Source organism: Mauremys mutica, chromosome 8 (genome assembly GCF_020497125.1).
Source record: "Mauremys mutica isolate MM-2020 ecotype Southern chromosome 8, ASM2049712v1, whole genome shotgun sequence".
Classification (NCBI taxonomy): domain Eukaryota; kingdom Metazoa; phylum Chordata; order Testudines; family Geoemydidae; genus Mauremys; species Mauremys mutica.
In genome coordinates, this window is record NC_059079.1 from 29110315 (window position 1) to 29131594 (window position 21280).

General features: G+C 41.8%; 1 protein-coding gene across 3 annotated transcripts in view; it reads right to left on the reverse strand.

The window, feature by feature from the left end:
- Nucleotides 1-1875: 1875 nt before the first annotated feature.
- The window catches only part of ZNHIT6 (zinc finger HIT-type containing 6), a 63332-nt gene continuing 43927 nt past the window's right edge, over nucleotides 1876-21280 (reverse strand). For all 3 annotated transcript variants that reach the window (XM_045027375.1, XM_045027377.1, XM_045027376.1), the window contains exons 9-10: nucleotides 9522-9646; nucleotides 1876-2733 (exon numbers count right to left, since the gene is read on the reverse strand). In XM_045027375.1, the coding sequence (XP_044883310.1) occupies nucleotides 2648-2733; nucleotides 9522-9646 (211 nt within the window). In that variant the 3' untranslated portion in view covers nucleotides 1876-2647. The remainder of the gene's footprint in view (nucleotides 2734-9521; nucleotides 9647-21280) is intronic.

Consider the following 21280-nt stretch of genomic DNA (forward strand, 5'->3'; position numbering starts at 1 on the left):
ATCTGTTAAAAATTAAGGTTTAATTCTATCTATACTGCGAAAGCCTGGGTGATGGTTTGCAGCTTTGTTCTGATGAATTTTATTTCTAACTACAACCAAAAGAATTATGCTAAGTTATGTTTATTTTACCATTTTAAAGCAATGAATACTTTCAATCTGAAAGGCAGATTTAACAGTATTTACACTTAAAAACAAATCAGGGTTGTGTTTGCCTGTGACAAAAGAGCTTAAATTGGACCGGTGTAAAAATAAGGGCAAGCCATTTCTGCACAATTAATGAAAAACGGCAAGCATTTAGAAGAGTAATGCAAATTGTATCTACTACAAAACCACGTGCCTCAGCCAAATATTAATCATACACAGATGAAGTGCCCAGTTTGCTAATATCTTTGGTATTCTAATTTCTACGGTATCCCATGAATCTTAAGAACAGGAATCCCACTATCTTCTACAGATGAAACTAATTTTCTATCAAATAAGCTTTGGCAGTTATATTGTTTAGTTAAAATGAGAGGTTTATTGCTAATGCATATTTATGTGAACAGGTGCAAAACTTGTTTTCAGTAACTTGTGGCTACTGAGCCTGAATGCAGTAATCAGTAATTATGAAAGACCTAGTATTTCATTTGAAGTGAAGTAACATGGAAGTATCTATAACAATGGACAAAAATCCTTGTAAAAGTGGGTAAAAAACTAGCTTCATGTGTTATTTTTCTCTATTACTATGAATTGTAAAAAGAAAGTAGGGCACAGGATGCTGTCACCAGACAGGAAGAAGTTTGGTTGTTTGAAATTTATCAAGAATCCAGGGCATAGGAAAGAGTCAGAGATGTGACTTCCCCCCGTGGGAGCAGGAACCTAGTCCCTTGCATGCATCAAAAGCAGCTAGAGAGCCAGGGTGATGGGGGTTGGTGGAGTGAGGGGAGGGGCAGCTGGGGAAAGGAGATGTGGTGTTATTGTCAGAAACAATGGCATGTATCCTATAACTGTCCAGTGCTAACAAGGCATCAACCCTCTCTCCAACACTTGATTAACTGGATGGCCCAATGAATGGAGCATTTGATGAATATCAGATTCCTATGAAATGATGAAAGCATACCTTATACCCAGGAAAGTTGGTGGAAAAATTGATCAGTGTGGGAGGGATATCAGATGCAGGTTAACCATGACCATCTTGCACAGACAGAGCTACCAAAGTCTTCTGAAAGGAGCATGATGGGTAAGGAGCTAGCAGGACTAGCTAGCATCATGGGTCAGTGAAATAGGACACAGGAGTGGGAGTCAGTAGACCTGGGTTCTCTTCTTGGCTGTGCCACGGATCCACTATGTGATCTTGGACAGTCCTTTCACTTCTCTGTGCTGCTGTTTTCCTGTCTATTTAGGCTGTATGCCTTCTGCAGGGACAGTTTTTCTGTGTGTGTTTGGGAGTGCCTGACATGAGATCTCAATCTGAATTAGGGCCACTGTGTCCTACTAATCAAGGATCGGCTTTCCAAGTTCCTATCACACGGGTCATCTTAAACTGGAAGGCGGGTAAGGGATTTAACAATGCTGACTTGTGAACTTACAAGAAAAGTATATTACAAACACGTCCTGATCTTGCAAGCAGCCCTGCATGTGGAGATCCCCAATGCTATGTTGGACCATAATGATTTGAAACTAATAGTGCCAGGTAGGTGTATCGGTGCTTTACTGCCCCCAGCCATGTGTGCTGTCCCCCTACAGCAAATACCATAAACATGGGATCTAACCAAAAAACAGGCTGGAAGGTATTAAGTGACTCATGACATGGATGTATACTATGGGATAATCACATCCTGCTGTAGAATTTCACAGCAAATGTTCCTTGCCAGCAGGTGATGTGTTACATGAATCTCTATGCAGCATCTTTTATTTATTTTAAATTAGAGATAAATCTCAGAAGATATTCCATTAAAACCAGGAAATATTTACAATGTCTGATTTCAACAGATGAAATCACAATACAAAAGTACACAAAATAAGAAATATTTATAAGTCATAAATGTATTAGCATTACCTGCAGTTAGTGAATTTACTCAGTTCTGCTGATTTAAAACAACATCATGCTAACAATGCAAAAGCTCACTACTACTCTAGCCAGAAAAAAAAATGTTCTCACTGGATCCTGCACAATGCACTTAAATACGAAAAACTAAATTTACTGCACTAAACACATACATTGTTACCAAATGAAGATTAAAGTCAACAAGAAATTATGACCCTGTCTACAGAGGCTCAGCACAGCAAAGAAATACTGTAAAAAAATAAATTCAACTAGAAAAAACATTTAGGTCAAGATTTTTTAAAAAATAGTAGGAGCCTAAAGTTAGGCACCTAAGTAAATGGCCAGATTTTTAAGCTCTGTTTGAGAAATATTGAGCTGGGTTGTTAAGATAAAAGCTAGATGCCCAAGATTACTGCACAAGCTGAATGTACCTTTGAAATATATAGTATTACGCTGATTTATGGAAAATGTATGGCTAGGACTTACCCTAAAGTTAGGCATCCAGTTTTGAAAACGCTGCCCTTAAAACAAAAAAACTGTCACAATAAATGTAATGAAGGAGAAAAAAAAAAAAAGAAGTATAAGAAGCTGATCACACCCCCTTCTGTCAAAACAGATTTTTCAGGAACTGTCCCGTATTTCCCCTTCTTCCTCAGATGAGAGGGATGAACTGTCACTGTCCAAGTCCTCAGTGGATTCACTAGCATCTGAGGAGGGCATAAAAAAAAAAGAGGAGACCATTATTACAACACTGTTTTTCATTTATTTGCTCATGGTAGAGTATGGGTGTTCTAGAAAAAACACTTTATATTTCTGCTTTCCAATAACAGCGATTATTTTCTTGAATGACCATTTCACAGTGAGATTATGAACACAAACTGGTGGCATCAAGAAGAATCTCACTATTGTGGGACAGAGCAAAAGTGCTTATAGATTTCTTGACATTTAGCAATAAAGGCAGAGTGCATTTGCCTCCATGTGACTTTTCTCCTCCATCCACTGAAGTTTGGCTCATTCCCTCAGCTAATTTGTTTTGAAATACTGCTTTCTTGGTTGCCACATACTTATAAGCCAAAAGAAATGCAGTATCAATTATTTGAAGTTTTGTTAGCGTTTTGATTAAGAGGGAACTCTTGAGACATGCTAGTTTCCTGTTGGAAAATTAAGATATGATGCACATAATGTGTTGTGTTTATATGTTTCACTCCTAAAGATGAGGCAAGGCTACAGAATCCTGAGCCAAAGATGATGTTATGGGTTCAGGATGCCCAGAGCTTTAGGACAGACCTACACTGTCTTAATATCATCACATTATGCAGCACACATTTTCTAATCTGGTCTTCACACTCATATTTATTTCCTGACACAGCAGGTACTGACTCCTACCCTGGGATGCTGGAACATTTTGTATAGTAGGGGTACTGAGAGCCATTGAATGAAACTGTAAACCCTGGATATGATGGAAACCACTTCAAGCCAGGCAGTACGGCAGCACCCCCAGTACTTCTAGTTCCAGTGCCTATGCTCCTACCATCCCAAGATGAGGTCATCAGATGCCAGCAGTTTGCAGCACCACCACATAAGCAATATAAATAGTCTTGGAAGGATTTGCTTTTTCTGGTCAAACTCTGGATTTCATGGCGCACACAAAAAACAGTATTTTCATCCAAAATAATCAAAAGCTACAGATAGGCAAAGAAAGAAAAACGCTTGACATTATTAGAGCGTAAAGATATTTGCTTTGTATATTTTGACATGTGATGTTTTAACTGTTATAAAAATTTAACTTTTTGAGTCTCAGAATCTATTGTCATTAAATAATTATCTGGCCCCCTACTATTGCCTGATTCCCCATAATTTCCCACAACTGTGAAAATTTAAAATGAGTACAAAGTGAAAATGCTTAAAAATATTATCCATCAAAATTATTTAAAAAATTAAGAATCAAATTCTGCCAAACCTAAACAAACTACAGCTAGAGCAAAGTAAGGCTACAATAGAGACACATGCCAACTTCCCCTTCACCCATTGGTATTTTCAATGTTTGATCACTGATTAATTCAAATAGGTTTTCTGGACATATGGTGTCAGCTGCTCTTTAATAACGAAATATTACGGAGAGGGAGCTAATGGAGCATCATTATTATGTTGTCAAGATAAGTTCTGCAGCTGGCAAGCACAGATAATACATGGACCATAGTGTGCACCTGTACATTTTCAATGGAATTTGGTCAAGAAAATAGAAGCATTTCACCCAGAAACATTGGAGGTCACATTTTGTCTACATTAAATCTAGTGTATAATCAATTAAGATTTATATGCCAGATATGTACTGAGTTAATGCACAAAGTGAGGACTGTTTTTGCCCCTCAGTCTTGAAAAAAATGTCTGTAATTCCCTATGAACTTGACCCATGACTGACCCTGTGTGCTGACAGCAGAGTACCTGTATTTTTTCTTTACGCAAGTCAAGCATCACAACTTTATAGAAAATAGTCTGACAAACTTCTGACTCAAAGATGCTCAATGGGCTTAAAGTTTGAATAGTAGTTTATTTCTGCTTTGTTACAAGTACTACTACTTCAATGGATAGTGTACATTGTTTTCACTCAGTTAAAAATAGTATATTGTTTGTTAAGGGTGGGGTTGGTAGTATTACCTATTAAGGTTACCCAACACTTCCCATTATAAGACTGTTTGATGAAAGCTATGATTGTTATGGTACTGGTGATAATGAACAGAAACTAAAGACTTTTGGTTAACAATCTTTGAATGGATTACTCCTTATTGTGTATATTTGGGGACATTTATATATATAAATAAAAACAACCTGAAGAGTCTCAACTGTTTATGTGATCTCTAGTCAGTTTATTTTATATCTTTTCTTCCATCTTATTTTGTACCTTCAATAGATTTCCAGTCCATTACAAAAAAAAAAAAAAAAAAGAGGTTGCACCTGGATCTTTTATGAGGTGAACTCTGCTTTTAAAAAGTCTTAATAATCGAATAATGTAGTTGGCTTCAAAAGTTATGATAATTTTCCTTCAAACCTAACTCCACTTTCTGGGCAGTTTCAGGATTCTTCAAAACACCGAAATTATATATAGTCACATTTTAAAAAGGGATATTTGAATCAAACACTAATTTTTTTTTTACATTTAAATTAGAACAAGTGTTAGGGTGGTATTTTTCCAAACCTCCCCCCCCTTCCACCCACCAGGTGAGAAGGAGCTTGCTTGGATATAAAGGTAAGTCCTTTAGTATGCACAGAGAAGGCCCTGCAGGCCATACAGCCCAAACTGAGCACATGGCTTAAGAGCATTATTAAAAAACAAAAAAGACATGTTAACTAATAAGATGTGCAAAGGTAAAAACAGCATGATCTTTCCGTACTGTAACCTTTACCCTTTAGTATACAATCTTTTGCTATGCTATGTCTAATCTTGTTTGTAAACTTATGGTAGGGGGACTGCATTCTTGAATTTTTATGTAAACCCATGATGCCATATTAACAGCCATAAAAAGACTAAGCAAATTCATGGTTTGCTAAACCGGAAATGGGTGTCTACATTTACTGAATATAAGCCTTTTAAGAGAGCATCTTTTTGAACAAACCCTGCAATAGATGGTCACTGTCTTGAAGACATTTATTTGCACATCTCTAACACATTCCTCAACATTTCCTCAGGTTTCTGGCCAACATCAGTTTTCTCTTCCCTTTGCTCCAGTCCTCTACTCTGAGTTTTTATGGAACCAACTAGTTAGAGAAGCAGTAGTAGTACAAAGGTTAGAATTTCTTTCAATACTTTATTTGGATAATAAGCTCAAAGGCAGTTGCCATAATAGCTCATCAGGCAATAATAATTTTAATGACGTCAACCCTATTCAGACTTGGTTTTTAGAATTGAATTTTAGAACGAATTCTCTCATGCCAGTTATTACCACATAGGGGTCCTGTTCAACAGGGAAGGGCTCAGCTCAAGCCAAACTGGATAAGACGAAGACAAAGTTTCTCATTGAATGGAAATGTTCCAGTAAGTGTAATGTGTCTGCTTTTCCTCCTGGAGTGAATGTCTGTGGATGTAGTTGCAAGACAAAGACTTCAGTCTCACCCTCTGATGTGGTGCCTTACTTCTCAGTAGAAGTTAGAGTTTCTGTCGTTTATCAGAAGCTCTCAAGGTCAGCTGGAAAGGATCCCATCCCTTTCTTTAAGTGAGGGTAATCTAGCAGGATCATTCATTATAATCCAGACAGAACAGTGGTTAAAAGTCATGGAAGTTAGATGGCTACCCCACTGCAGCCAAGAATAAAAGTATATTTAGGATAGAGAGGTGAAATATAAATATTAATTAATATTGTAACACAGGCCTTTCAAGTCTCAGGCCTGTAAAATACTCAGTCACACAAGGCCTTAGGCCTGAAATAGGTTGGTCTGACTAGTTTATTCAAAGATAACCCTCTACTAGTAAAGATTAAAATTATGGTAAAAGATGGGTTAAGTGCTGATGTTCCGGAAACTATTCAGCAATCGACTGGCAAATACATCGCTATGTACCAGTTAATACCACAAGATGCCTGATAGAGAATACCCAAAAATGTTACTAATAACCTCAAGTTGTTATGGTAACTCATTTATGTAGGTGTTAATGAGAACAAGGGGAACTAAGGGTAGCGCCAATGAGAGATGGGGCACCCCTAAATTATCCATACTTTCACTCCCCGCTGAAGAAAAAGGGGTTGGAAACCTTATATACAAGCCTTAGCAGGTGTAAGCATAACTCAGGGAAAAAAAGGTGTTGTCCGGCCTGTGTGCTGGGGAGTGGGGTATGTAGAGGAGATATCAGGATGAGAACCCCAGGTGACGATGATGCAGGGAAAGATAAAGACTGATACTCCAAGGTCCCCCAGCAGGAGATCAGATGTGAGTGACGCCACTCATACGGTTAAACACTTTGCAGTCTTTATCGCTATTGCATTTCAACATTTGTGGGACTGTTTATCTGCATAGTGGATTTGTTAATAAAGGGACTTGTGATAACTTGCAAGTTGCTTCTCATGTCTTCTAGGATCCCTTATTCTAATGATACTGATAGTAATACTCCTGATGCTGTAGCCCTCAAGAGACTAAACCTTTATTGATCACTGTGGTTTAAAAGATTAATCAATCACCAATCCATCAATAAGGCTATACCATCCTCCTCAGCTACTGCAGGACTGTTTCCTATGGTATGCAAGTCAGTGTTTTCTCCAGTCCAATTCTGAATCTAGGTAGAGCCATGATTAAGACTGCCAAGAAAGATCTGCTGCAAACCTATTTGGGAGTTTCTCCACAGAACTTTGTCAATATTACAGACTGGATTGTTGGAGCTTACTTTGGTGCAATGCTTGAATATTCAATTCCTAGTGCTGACATTCCTGATCTTCCAGCTCACCTACAAGCTCTTTGAGTTGATGCACCAATTAGGAGGCACATGTTATTGTTACCCATTGTATTTTTTCTAGTTAGATTCCCAATACCAGCACCCTCCTTGTTTTCTCTGTTTTTTGTGCCTTTGGGGTCTTTCTGGATCCATTTTGTACTTTTCTTTTGTTGCACAGTAACTTATTTCTAAATTAGCTGTATAAATAGGAAGCAAGTTCCTCTCAACCAGATGGCAACTTCAACCTTCTAGCATTCAAACAGGCAGCCCACGTTTCTGTATTGGCAGCTTTAGATACCACTTTCCTGTGTTTCCTGTAGAGCAGAAGACAAAATGCCTGTGCCTCACTTGTCATCAGCATCACTAAAAATGATGCGATGAGTCACCCTTCTTCCAAAAGTTGTGCTCCTTCTGTTAGTGGCAGTTTGAAGTGGAGTAGAACAAAAGTGAAAATTAAAAAATAAAAATGAAAACTTCCTGTAAGGGTCCGTGTGCGGGTCCCCTTGTCAGGTGAGGGGTCGCTCTTCGACTTCAGGGTGCCTGGGAACCAGGCCGCCTCACTACAGGAGGCTGAGTAGCATTTCAGTCTCACAGTCCACGCCCTAGATCAGGGCGGGGCAACAGGCAGTAGTCCTGGGCTCAGACCTTCAGGCAGGGGCTGAGCAAACAAACAGTACTTTAAGCCCAAGCCCTAGGTCAGGGCGGGGCAGCAGGCAGTAGTCCAGGGCTCAGACCCTCAGGCAGGGCTGAGCAGCAGTTCAGTTTATCAAGCCCAAGCCCTAGCTCAGGGCGGGGCAGCAACAGATACAGGGCTCAGACCCTCAGGCAGGGCTGAGCAGCAAACAGGTAAGTTCAGGCTTCTAAGCCTGAGCGTTGGGGTGAGGGGGAGACTGCCACCCGTGAGTGGGGTGGCAGGGGGGACACAGGCCCACCCACTCCACTGTGTCCCGGCCCGGGGCCCAAGCAGCGGCGTGGATCTGCTGCAGTCAGTGGGGATCCTGGCCGCAACACACTGACATAGGCTCAGTGTCGGCTACAGCCAGACTGGGGTCGGCTATCCCCGGGCCACTTCCAATCTCCCCCTCCGTTGGTACATGTATCGTCGGAGCTTCGGCAGGGGGGTCCACCAGCATCGGCTCCTCAGGAGACGGGTGCACGGGAGGGCTCGACTCCTCCTCAGGATACCGGGCTCGGGGCAGGCTCGGCGATCCTCCTCTGGGTACCGGGCTCGGGGCAGGCTCGGCCAGTCCTCCTCAGGGTACCGGGCTCAGGGCAGGCTCGGCCAGTCCTCCTCAGGGTACCGGGCTTGGGGCAGGCTCGGTTCAGCAGGAGCTCGGGCACCAGCGTCTGTCCTCTCCAGCGGCCGGGGCGCAACTGAGCGCTGGGCCCGGACCTTTATACTTCCTGTCCCGCCCCTTGACTTCTGGGGGGCGGGGACAGGTGGCGGTGGCTCCGCCCACTGAGGCGGCTGTTCTGGCTTGTCCCTCTCAGGTGCGGCGGGGAGCCAGGCCGCCTCACTACACTTCCTTTAAAGTTTTCAGTTCAAAATGTGATTTTTCCTCTTTTATTAAACTAACTATCAAAAGGTGTTCACAACAAGGTACTTTGAAAAGATAATGTAGCTCTTTTAAGCCCATTGAAACTCCATCTTCTGAATTATCTGGTAGGCATTCGAACTTATAATGTCAATTAATTGTCCAATGTGGGGAAAAACTACACTGGGAAATTACGCAAAATTGTGTCCTTAAGGCCAACAAGTGTTGCACAGCTTTGCTACCCATGAAATGTAATAAATAAGACTAGAAAAAAGTCCAAAAATTTTATTGCTGTGGTTACACTACATACGATGTTCTAAAAACTAGTACACAGAGTAAGCACAAAATTTAAGCCATCTACCTAAAGGAATTAAAGCAGAGCATTCACAAAATCTGTAATAGATTTTTTCTGTCAATATTTTAAATTTAGAGGCAAATACAAAACATACTGTACATTCCTGAGATTAATAAAGGATGTATCCTTAATTATTGTTTATTCAGCTAAAACATCTAGCATAACAGGAAATAAATTTATGCTTACCTTGGCCAAGAACTCCCATATCATTCTTGAGTTTCTTTAATACCACAAGTAATGTTGGGTACTCAATTACTACCTTGTCTTTCAAATTGTCTAGAAGGCTTTTACTGGTATGCAGTTCATCATAGCTTAAAAAATAATTGAAAGTTTATTTTAACTTTTATAGCATCGAGGATATAATATGCATTTTCTTATTTCCAGAAATGAATATAATAATTAGTTGTAAATCATCTTGGTAAGACTAATTTTCAATTGGAAACCATTTTAATTACAAGCCAATGTTACTATCCATCTAGATCAAACAAACATTTTAAAGCTTAACACTTTATCCTAAAAATATAGGAATGAGCGAAATGTAAGTATCTCTAAAGACTAAGAGGACTAAAACCTGATTTTGAATTAAATAAAAATAAACCTCAGTGCGCAATTTGTTTTCCTGTACTAGTTGCCATTATAGTATGCTAAGTAAATAAACAGATGTAATCATAATTTTTCATGCTTTAAGGCTCTAATATTAAAGGTTTAATTTACATGCTTAACACTGAATATTAGTTTAACATACTGGCTTTTTAATTGTCAATACCTTATTAGACAGGTAGAAAAGATCATATAGGCTCAAACTGTCAGAACAAATTTATATTGGAGGCATTTACATCTATCTTGTAAAGGTAAAATTGCTTGGACACAATTTAGACAATGTATGATCCCCATTATGTGAATCATGTTTTGAAAAAATGGCATAATCTTGCCATTTACCCCTCAGCCAAACCCTCTCCTCACTGCATCAGCTGCGAACACAACTCCCAGCAGAAAACTCCACTTATTCGTCTGTTCTGCCAGGGTCACGTGATTTGGATCAGCAGGCCTTTTCCATATAAGGAAGCCTTTTCACCCTCCAGGAAGGATATATTCGGAGCCAGTACTGACATCAGCTTTACGTAACACAAGTTATGCCACAGTAATAAAAAGTCAACTGAGCATATTCCCTACAATTACATCCTAAAACTACCCTATCCTCTCTGGTCTTTATAAACCTCCAAACCAAAATAAGCTGGATGGTGGTGTTGGGGGGGAAAGAATTTTCAAAAGTTTTCTACAATGCAAACCCTGTTTCTAATACTTAATATAACTGCAACATCTAACAGATGCTCAGCTATTATTACAATGTGATCTGAGTGACGTGACTCCCGTTTTGAAACTGAAATTAGGATTATTAAATTACTACTAAACTACTGAATCAGTTAAAGGCAAATAAAGTTTAGATACAAAATAAATTTTATGTACAAGGGGGACATTTCCCTTAGTTGCTCTTTGCTCCTTTTTTTTTTTTTTTTTTTAAACATGCTGTATAGTTATTCTTTACCAATAACCACATTGCATGGATGAGAGAAGTTATTGATACATTTTACTATTTACAGTAATGCGTGATTAAGAACAGTACACCTCAGAAACCACCAGACAAAAGAAATACTGAAGGTAAGCTAGGAATTGAGTTTTCTGGCTTTGAAGGAAACTTTATGTAAACAATAGCTATTCCCCCCCCCCATATTAAACTTCAACCATCATGAAAATATTTGATTTCATATTTCTCTTGACCCAAAGTAATTATGACCTGTTCTTTCTTAAACCCTTTAAAAAGGATAACAATATATTACATTTCTTATTCAATGAATGCTTTCATAACTTGTGGATTAAAAACACAAGAACAGAAACATTTACTGGTTTACTTACAGTACTTTGCATTTAAAGTATAGCAATACCTTTCCTTTGGCAAGGACCTCAACACATTCTTTTCTGGTTAAGCAAACATTTACCTCAAAGAGGCTAAAGTAATTCACATGCCACAATACACTTTCCATTATCTCATGTTTTAGACAAAACAGCTTTAGTCTCAGTTTGGCATAGCATAAAACCTTTGTACGTTAAACTATTTTATGATTGTAAATTATTGAAGTGTTAGATCACTGAACCACAGTTTGGTTTTTTTAAAGTAAATTTTATTGGCGATAGACAGCAAGAGTTACAGAAAGTATATAGAAGTTTAGTTTTTTTTTTTACAGTGCAAATACTTGCAAATATAAAGTGAGCACTGTATGCTTTGTATTCTGTGTTGTAATTGAAATCAATATATTTGAAAACGTAGAAAACAGCCAAAAATATTTAAATAAAATGGTATGCTGTTTAACAGTGTGATTAATCATGATTAATTTTTTTTTAAATCACTGACAGCCCTACTGGCAACAAATGTCAGCAAGGGGTGCATCTGAACTGGTATGGAACACTGCTGAACTGCATGTGTAGACAGGAACAAACAACATTCAGTACTGTTTCAGAAACTGTGGTTAAAGCCTGTTGTTATAAACAAAGCTTCATTATCTGGCACCGTATTCAATCTCCCTGCCTATCCCATCATGTTCCCCTGTCCCCACAGACACCCCACATCCACATTCTCTACAAGCTCTCCCTTCATTGTTCTGGCCACCCGTTGTATTCACTTCCGCATATTCCCGACTTCTCCTACACACCTCTCTGATTCCCTGCCTTTACTCCCCACCCTGGGGGGCATGGATCAACGTTCATGTCACACTCTCCATCAGTACCCAGCCTGGGCCAAGGAAGCTAATGATCCAATCAGCAGACCAAATTCGGTAATGATTCCTGGTTACATGCCACCTGAGGCACATTGTGTATATGCTAAGATGATGACTCTCCACCCTGGGTCATTCTTTGCCCCACACATTGTACTGTTTCCCCTGCTCCCTCTTCTGCCTAGATCTCACATGATGAATAAGCTGAGGGAAGCCTAGATTCTGTCCCACTGAGTACAGCTTCACTACCACCTGGTAAAGGCTGTAGGCAGATGGCTGCCAACTTGGCGGGGGGGTTGCTTGTAGTTTTAGCTCTGTTGTGACAATGGTAGATAGTAGCCATTTTAGTAAGGGCAATCACAAGCTGGTAAGCCTAACTTCAGTACCAGCAGTCATGGGATAAGAGGGGAAGTCCTCTTATGGATCAGTAACTGGTTAAAGACAGGAAACAAAGGGTAGGAATAAATAGTCAGTTTTCAGAATGGAGAGAGGTAAATAGCAGGTCCCAGAGGGATCTGTAATGGGACCAGTGCTGTTCAACATAGTTATGAATGGTCAAGATAAAGGAGTGAGGAGCGAGGTGGCAAAGTTTGCAGATGATAACTACCTTCTGTAATTTTGTACGTCCAAAGCTGACTGTGAAGAATTACAAAGGGATCTCACTAAACTCTGTGACTGGGCAACAAAATCGCTATTGAAATTCAATGTTGATAAATGCAAATGCAAGGTAATGCACATTGGAAAACATAATTCCAACTATCCATACAAAATGGAGTTTAAATTAGTGATTACCACTCAAGAAAGAGATCTTGGAGTCATTGTGGCTAGATCTCTGAAAACATCTGCACAATGTACAGTGGCAGTAAAAAAGCTAACAGAATGTTAGGAACCATTAGGAAAGGGACTGATAATAAGACAGTAAATACCATAATGCCAATATATAAACCCAGGGTATGCTCACACCTTGAATACTTTTGCAGTTTTGGTCACCCCATCTCCAAGAAAAGATATATTAGAAATGGAAAAGGTACAGAGAAAGGAAACAAAAATTATTAAGGTTGTGATCAGCTTCCATATGAAGAGAGTTTAAAAAGACTGGGTCTATTTAGCTTGGAAAAGAGACAACGGAGGGTGGATATGATTGAAGTGTATAAAATCATGAACAGTGTGGAGAAAGTAAATAAAGAAATGTTATTTGCCCCTTCACGTAAGACAACAACCAGGGTCACCCAATAACAACAGGCAACAGGTTTAAACAAACAAAGGGAAGTACTTCCTCACACAATGCACAGTCAACCTGTGGAAATTTAATGTGGATAAATGTAAAGTAATGCACATTGGAAAAAATAACCCCAACTATACATACAACATGATGGGGGCTAATTTAGCTACAACGAGTCAGGAAAAAGATCTTGGAGTTATCGTGGATAGTTCTCTGAAGATGTCCACGCAGTGTGCAGAGGTGGTCAAAAAAGCAAACAGGATGTTAGGAATCATTAAAAAGGGGATAGAGAATAAGACTGAGAATATATTATTGCCCTTATATAAATCCATGGTACGCCCACATCTCGAATACTGTGTACAGATGTGGTCTCCTCACCTCAAAAAAGATATTCTAGCACTAGAAAAGGTTCAGAAAAGAGCAACTAAAATGATTAGGGGTTTAGAGAGGGTCCCATATGAGGAAAGATTAAAGAGGCTAGGACTCTTCAGTTTGGAAAAGAGAAGACTAAGGGGGGACATGATAGAGGTATATAAAATCATGAGTGATGTTGAGAAAGTGGATAAGGAAAAGTTATTTACTTATTCCCATAATACAAGAACTAGGGGTCACCAAATGAAATTAATAGGCAGCAGGTTTAAAACAAATAAAAGGAAGTTCTTCTTCACGCAGCGCACAGTCAACTTGTGGAACTCCTTACCTGAGGAGGTTGTGAAGGCTAGGACTATAACAATGTTTAAAAGGGGACTGGATAAATTCATGGTGGCTAAGTCCATAAATGGCTATTAGCCAGGATGGGTAAGAATGGTGTCCCTAGCCTCTGTTCGTCAGAGGATGGAGATGGATGGCAGGAGAGAGATCACTTGATCATTGCCTGTTAGGTTCACTCCCTCAGGGGCACCTGGCATTGGCCACTGTCGGTAGACAGATACAGGGCTAGATGGACCTTTGGTCTGACCCGGTACGGCCTTTCTTATGTTCTTATGTTCTTATGGAACTCATAGCTAGGGATATTGTGAAGGTGAAAACTATAATGGGGTTCAAAAAAGAATTAGATAAGTTCATGGAGGATAGGTCCATTAATGGCTATTAGCCAAGATGGTCAGGGACGCAACCCCATGCTCTTGGTATCCATAAGTCTCTGACTGCCAGATTCTGGGACTGGACGACAGGGGATAATTGCCCTTTTCTGCTCATTCCCTTTGAGCCATCTGGCACTGGCCACTGTCAGAAGACAGGATACTGGGCCAGATGGACCATTGGTCTGAACCCATATGGCCATTCTTATGTTCTTATGGCTGGCAGCTTTCAGAGGGTCTCAGCAAAATGATCTCTTGGCAGGAAGCTGTGAGTGTGGAGAGGATGAGAGCAGGGCATTCTGTCTGCTGCACTGCACCCTCTGGCATTTCCAGGGGGCTCATGTGCTCTGTGATGGTAAAAAGGCTATGGAACAGGGCATTGCTTACATGGGGTTGGTTTGGAGCACCTTCTCCAAGGTGCTGGAGTGTGAATACCCAAGGAGAAGAGGGTTGCACGGGAGTCCATAGGGTGTGCAAAGACATCCATTCTTTTAACCAACAGATTGTTGCCCTTCACACTAGCCTGAACCTCTTTGGGAAACCCAGAGGATTAGAATTATGAAACCCGTATCATGAAAACTGAAGTCACCACAGATCTGTGTCCATGACATCAACTGAAGCTTGGAGGCTGACCTGGCTGTCAGCTGATCCTTGTCAATGATGTCTTGAAATTGTAGTTTGAGTTACTGTGGAAGTTTTGTTGGTAAACTCAGATAATTTGTTGTAATTAATAATGTTGTATTTAGAAATCAATGCCTGATAATTTGCAATGCAAAACTGTAGGCTAGTGGAGGAGAAATTTTCTTCCAAAGAGGTCTACTTTTTGGCATCCTTGTTGGAAGGAACAGAATTAGGCTGTCTCAGTCTGATGCACTCAGTGACAGTCTGAACTACCAGAGATTTGGCGTGTGTGTGTGAAAACAAATATTCCACCCCCTTAGATGGTACACCTTTTAAGGGTTGGGGCACAGGTGGCTGGGGTATGCAGATTGTCTTGATGGACCCCAATATAGCTTCACTGATCAGAAGTGATACTTTGATAGGGACTGCAGTCTGGAAGATGCCCAACATTTGTCAGTGGAGTCCTGGATTTCCTCCAGGGGAATCTGGAGTGACTCCCTAATGCTCCTCAGGAGGTCTTGAGATTGGCAGAAATTGTTGGGTAGCAATGAATAGCCTCAGAGCTGCTATCTCAGCCTCTAGCTCATCATAGGAGTATGAATATCCAGATTCCACTGGCATAGCTGTTGGCACCATATACCTCAGCTAGTGGACAATACTGTAAAATGGGGCAATGATGTTGTGGATATCTGTCTAGAGACCACTGATTCCACCAGTATCAGTGACTGGGTTGGAATACAGAGCCAAGTCCTCAAGCATAGCAACCAGGGTCTGATGGGTGGGTAATGGGAAGGGCTTCTGCCTTTTGGTTGGGCAGATGGTGCTGAATTAGGCTGGAAAGTGAATGTCACTACTATCTAGTATTTCTTCCTGTACCATTGGTGCAGCTGGTAATCCTTCCCTTCTTTTTCTTGCTGGTGCCAGGTTGTGTTTTGTTTTTTTTAAATATCAGGGTTGGAAGGGACCTCAAGAGGTCATCTAGTCCAACCCCCTGCTCAAAGCAGGACCAATTCACAGGCAGATTTTTGCCCCAGATCCCCAAATGGCCCCCTCAAGGATTGAACTCACAACCGTGGGTTTAGCAGGCCAATGCTCAAACCACTGAGCTATCCCTCCCACCCATGTCCTTCCCCTTCCATGACCAGCAGTTTTGGGGCAGCTCTTGGCAGTTCAGATCCATGCTCTCTGTGAGCCCCTGACACATCCGTACCAGGGTGCAGAGTCTCATTAGATTTGGAGGGTGCAGGGAAGGCAGTCATCTTCTTGTAACCCTTTAGGAGAAGATTTCGCCTGCTTCTTACGAGAGTGTTTCTCCTTACCCTCCTGCCATTGACTATTAAGAGTCCTTGGGCCTGGTCTCTGATGGCCCAAAGCCAGGGTGCGTCTGGCTAGCAGGGGTGTTAACATGTACCTCCAGCTGATGTACAGGGTGTATGTGTGAAGATCAGCTGATCCAGGGTCAGACTGGGCTTTCATAGACCACTCTATCAAGTGTCTTCAGAACTGGAATTCATGGGATTGCTGGATTCAGGGTGGAAAGGAACAACCAATATTGCATTTGGAGGAAATGTGGGATTCTCCAAAGCAATATAATCCCGAATCATGGGGGTCACGCCATGCAGGAATATAAAGCCTGGAATTTTAAGCATACTAAGAACTAAATGGTGGTGGTGTAAAAGAGGGGGAAACCCCCCAGACAGCAAAATACTACCTACCTATTAGTAAAACTACTGTAACTATACAAAGGGTACACTATTTACAGAAAAAACACACACCTAGATTAGAAGCAGGAAGGTTAGTGAAGCTATGGACAATGAGGGGTAGAACAATAGAAAGGAACTGGGGAGGTAGTCACCCTAACCTGTGACAAGGTTTGCATACCCCGCACTAGGCAAGAAAGGGTGGTGGAAGTCCTACTCTGGGTGGTGGAAGTCCCACCCCACAGACCATGCTGGGCATGCTCCAACTGCTGCCTCAGTATAAAATGGAGCAGCCCAGCTCATTTTAGGCTGACCACAGAGGAGGGAGGATGCTTGGTGGAGGCTCCAGCATCTGACTGTGGGAACCAGAAAACCCATGGACCAGACCAGAGACCTTTTGCCTATGGCCGAACAACCAGAGTTGGAATCCCAGAGCGCTACCTACACCAAGGAGCTTGCAGATCCCAATGATGTACAGAACCCGGCTTCAGGAGACACAGTAGGAAGTGGCCCAGGGAGGCAAAGTGAGTGGTATCTCCCATCTGATGAAGATCAGCATGTTGTGGTAAGGTCCCTTTTGACTGGATGGTGACCACACTCACTACTGACAGGGCCCTGAACCGAGACCCAGTGGAGGGGGTCCCCCTACCCCAGCTATCACCCCCACGGTGGCGGCCCCTGACTTTGGCCATTAGGCCACACAGTCCTTATCCCTAGGGAAGCCATACTGACTCTGGCTATTAAGCTGCACAGCCCTGATCCCCAAGGACAGCTGTATAGACTGACTACTAGGTCACGCTGCCCTGAACACAAGAGCAGCCATATTGATTTTGGCTATTAGGCCACACAGCCCTTATCCCTATGGCAGCCGTACTGACTCCAGCCATTGGCCTGTGTTGCTCTCAGCCTAGGGATAGTCAGGTAGGCTGTAACCGTGGTGGTATCACAACCCCAAAAGGGGATGGGTGTGCATACTTCCTCTAATGCCCTCTGTTCGGAACACGAAGATGTGCAGGAGCAGACCAGGGGACACTTCTAGTGAAAAAAATTTGTGGTATGCTCACCCACATTGGAACACCCACCCATGGGGACTACCACTCAAAGAAGAATCTACAGTTTTGTGCCCTGCAACCATTCTTCCATCTCCCAGGAAGACAAAAATATCCAACCTCCTTCTGTAGACAGTAACATTACATTTGTTTAGGCTATTGCAATAAGACCCCCTCCACTGGAGCCTACAGCTATCATCTCAGTGGTATAACTGCCTGCACTGGTTCAAACAACAGGAAATTCCCTGCTAAGATCAGGTCTCCCCCTACATCATCCACAGGAACTCTGATTTTGTGTTGCAATCTCAGATTAAAGAAAACAAATTCTCATGCGATTTCTGGAACTCATAGAACTCTAGTTGTAGGACAGAAAACTGTCATATCGGAAACAATCTTTGATCAGATAAATCATAACATTTACAAAAATAAACAGAATGCAAATAGTTCACACTTCTAAAAAATTTTCTTGCACTAACCATCACATTTGATCATTACCCAGATTTTAAGATGGTAGTCCTGAAGCAAAGCCCTCCCCCCCATAATATTTTGAGATCGAGCTTCCCTAAATGGAAACAGAGGTATTATTAGTATAATTAAGACACAATAGATTGATGGCATGAGACACTACAGTTTTGGACCCCATCTTAGTATCGTTATTCAGGCAAACTCCCAATAACTTCTGGGAAGTAAATGGAATTTTCCTGACAAAAGATTGCAGGATTTTACCCTTTTCTGGATGCCTATATTTTCCTCAAAGAGAGCACTTACAAGATCTCTCCTAAGCACTCATTCTGAAGTGCTGTAGCACAGCAAAGATAATAACTAACAGATGGACTTTCATTCCTAAGTGGTGAATAAACCCTTTGTGTGGTTATGATTTGGTGAACATGGAAGTAGTGAAATACACTTCTGAATTAGATGAGAGAGGAAAATTTATTTTTGGATTGGGAATACATTTTTCCTTGAAACTACATAAAATTCTTTAGCTTTGTATTTACAAGTTCTGTCAAAATTTTAAATGCGCAAATTTTAAGAATATCAATCTGAACTCTGAAGAACTAGGAAAAAAGTAAATCTTTAAAAGGAACACTCCCACCATGAAACTACCTTTTGATTAACATCCCTTCCCCATAAACTTAACTTTAACATAAATACATAAACCTGTTTTTAAATTGAACAATACTTTTTGAAAAGTGAAAGTAAGTTCAAGGCAATTAAGTTTACAAATGAAAATGTAATTTACACTAATATTTAAAAATATATTGGCATCACCTTTAATTCAGTAGTTTATTTTATTACAGATTTGTGAACCTCTACTTTGTGAGCATTTTTAGGCTGTATCTACACTAGTCTCTCTCTAAACTTTCCCCCTTGCTGTTAACACATGTACAGATCTACCTGTGCTAATACTGTTGAGTGTAGAGTCCAGCTCTGGCATTTTAACCATTATGTGATCTATCCCTCCTAAGTACAGGTGTAGACAACTCGGTGGCTGCCAGCTCCTCATGTACACTAGCACTCCCACTACTGCAATGATGGGAAATTTCAGGAAAAAAGTCCTAGTGTACATAAGGTGTTAGAACACACTGCCTTCCTCTCAGGGGCGGCTCTAGCTTTTTTGCCACCCCAAGCACGGCACCAGGCAGCCTTCAGCAGCTTGCCTGCAGGAGGTCCGCCGGTCCTGCGACTTCGGCGTACCCGCTGCCAAATTGCTGCTGAGTCTGCGGGACTGGCGGACCTCCCGCAGGCAAGCTACCGAAGGCTGCCTGACTGCTGCCCTCACAGGGACCGGCAGGGCGCCCCCCTGCGGCTTGCTGCCCCAGGCACGCGCTTGGAGTGCTGGGGCCTGGAGCCGCCGCTGCTTCCACTGTCAATCAGTTGGTCCAAAAATCTTGCCAAGAACCAACTGTAACTTTTATTATCACTATTTCAAGAGAAGTTTTTTAAATTCAGCTCATTTCATCATTAAATGAGGATCATCCACAGAGCGAATCTTTTAAGTCAGTGTTCTATATCCTTCAGGCACAAAGTTTTGTTGTACAGCAGCTTTATGCAGTGTTTGAACCTGGGATTCTCAGCACAAAAGCAAAGACCTGTACCACTTGAGCTAAAGGAGTAACTTCAGTAGCTGAAAACAGCAGTAGGGGGTCATTGCCTGGACGACTATAGAGGGAGATGTAACCTACTTCACAAGCATGTTACACATGCATCTCACCATCCAACTTTACCCATCTGCATAAAAAGTGCATATTTTTCTCCAACTATTAAATACCGAATGGAACAACAGAACAGAAAAGGAATAGCATCATCCTTTTCTTTAAATTCAGATTAAGTTCTTCAGACTATGTAATGATAATTTCAGTCATAGAAATACCATCAGAACCTTCAGAAAATATAGATCCTGCTGAAGACACAGTTACAGCAAGCCATATCTCCTCTCTTTTGTATCTATGAGCCTTTGACTATGGAAATCAAAGTACAGTTGGAATCAGAAGTGATAGAAACATGTAAACTAATATTCTAACAGTTACAATAAAATTGAATGATTGAGGCAAGAGTGAAGCAAGACCCAGTGGAAAATAGATCTGTAAGGACACTTTTTATCTATGTAGTGAGGCACAGCGGCCTCCCACTGAGCCAGACAGGGAGAGTCTACACTCTGAACCAGGGTGGGCGGGGCCAGGCCATGCTTGCACACCCATCCCACCAGAAGTCAGGAGGTGGAACAGGAAGTATAAAGGGAGGGTCCTGGAGCTCAGTAGTGCTGCAGCCACCAGAGAAAAACAGGCACCTCTTGCCCACTCCCGGGATGACAGACTGTAGTGGAGTCCTGCTGAACCGAGGACGGGACAGAACTGCTGGTGCTGCCCACTGACCCAGGCACTGAGGAGTCACTGGCCTTCTACTCTGAGGAAACAAAGGACCCCCACGGATCCAGTTACACCTCAAAGGAATGGTAGGAAGTGACCCAAGGGCAGCTGACCCCAATCTGGCTGCATTGCTGCTGGAGACCTGGTTAGTGTGTTGTGGCTGGATTCCGCGTTGACCCAGTAGCGGAACACTCTGCCACTGTTCGGGCCCTGGGCTGGGGCCCAATGGAGTCAGGTGGGCCTAGGCCTCTCTATCCCCTGCCACCCCATCCCCACTCTAGGCCAAGAGGCCTGCGTTTGTCGGCCATCCACTGGAACCAGGGTACAGGCCAGAGCCATAGACTATTGCTGCTCTGCCCTGACTGAAGGTCTGGGCTCAACAAACTTGCCTGTCCTGCCCTGAGGGCTGGGGGTCATAGACTTGTGCTGCTGTGCCCAGATGCTGGGCTAGAGCCCCTAATTATTTGCTGCTCTGCCTAGACTGCAGGCCAGAGCCATAAGCTGTTTAATGCTCTGCTAATTCCCTGACTCTGGGCGATGCCCAGTGACATAGTAAGGCAGAGTGGCCTCCCAATGACCCAGAGGGGGAGGGACCACCCCAACCCACTACAATCTACTTATCACCTAAATTAC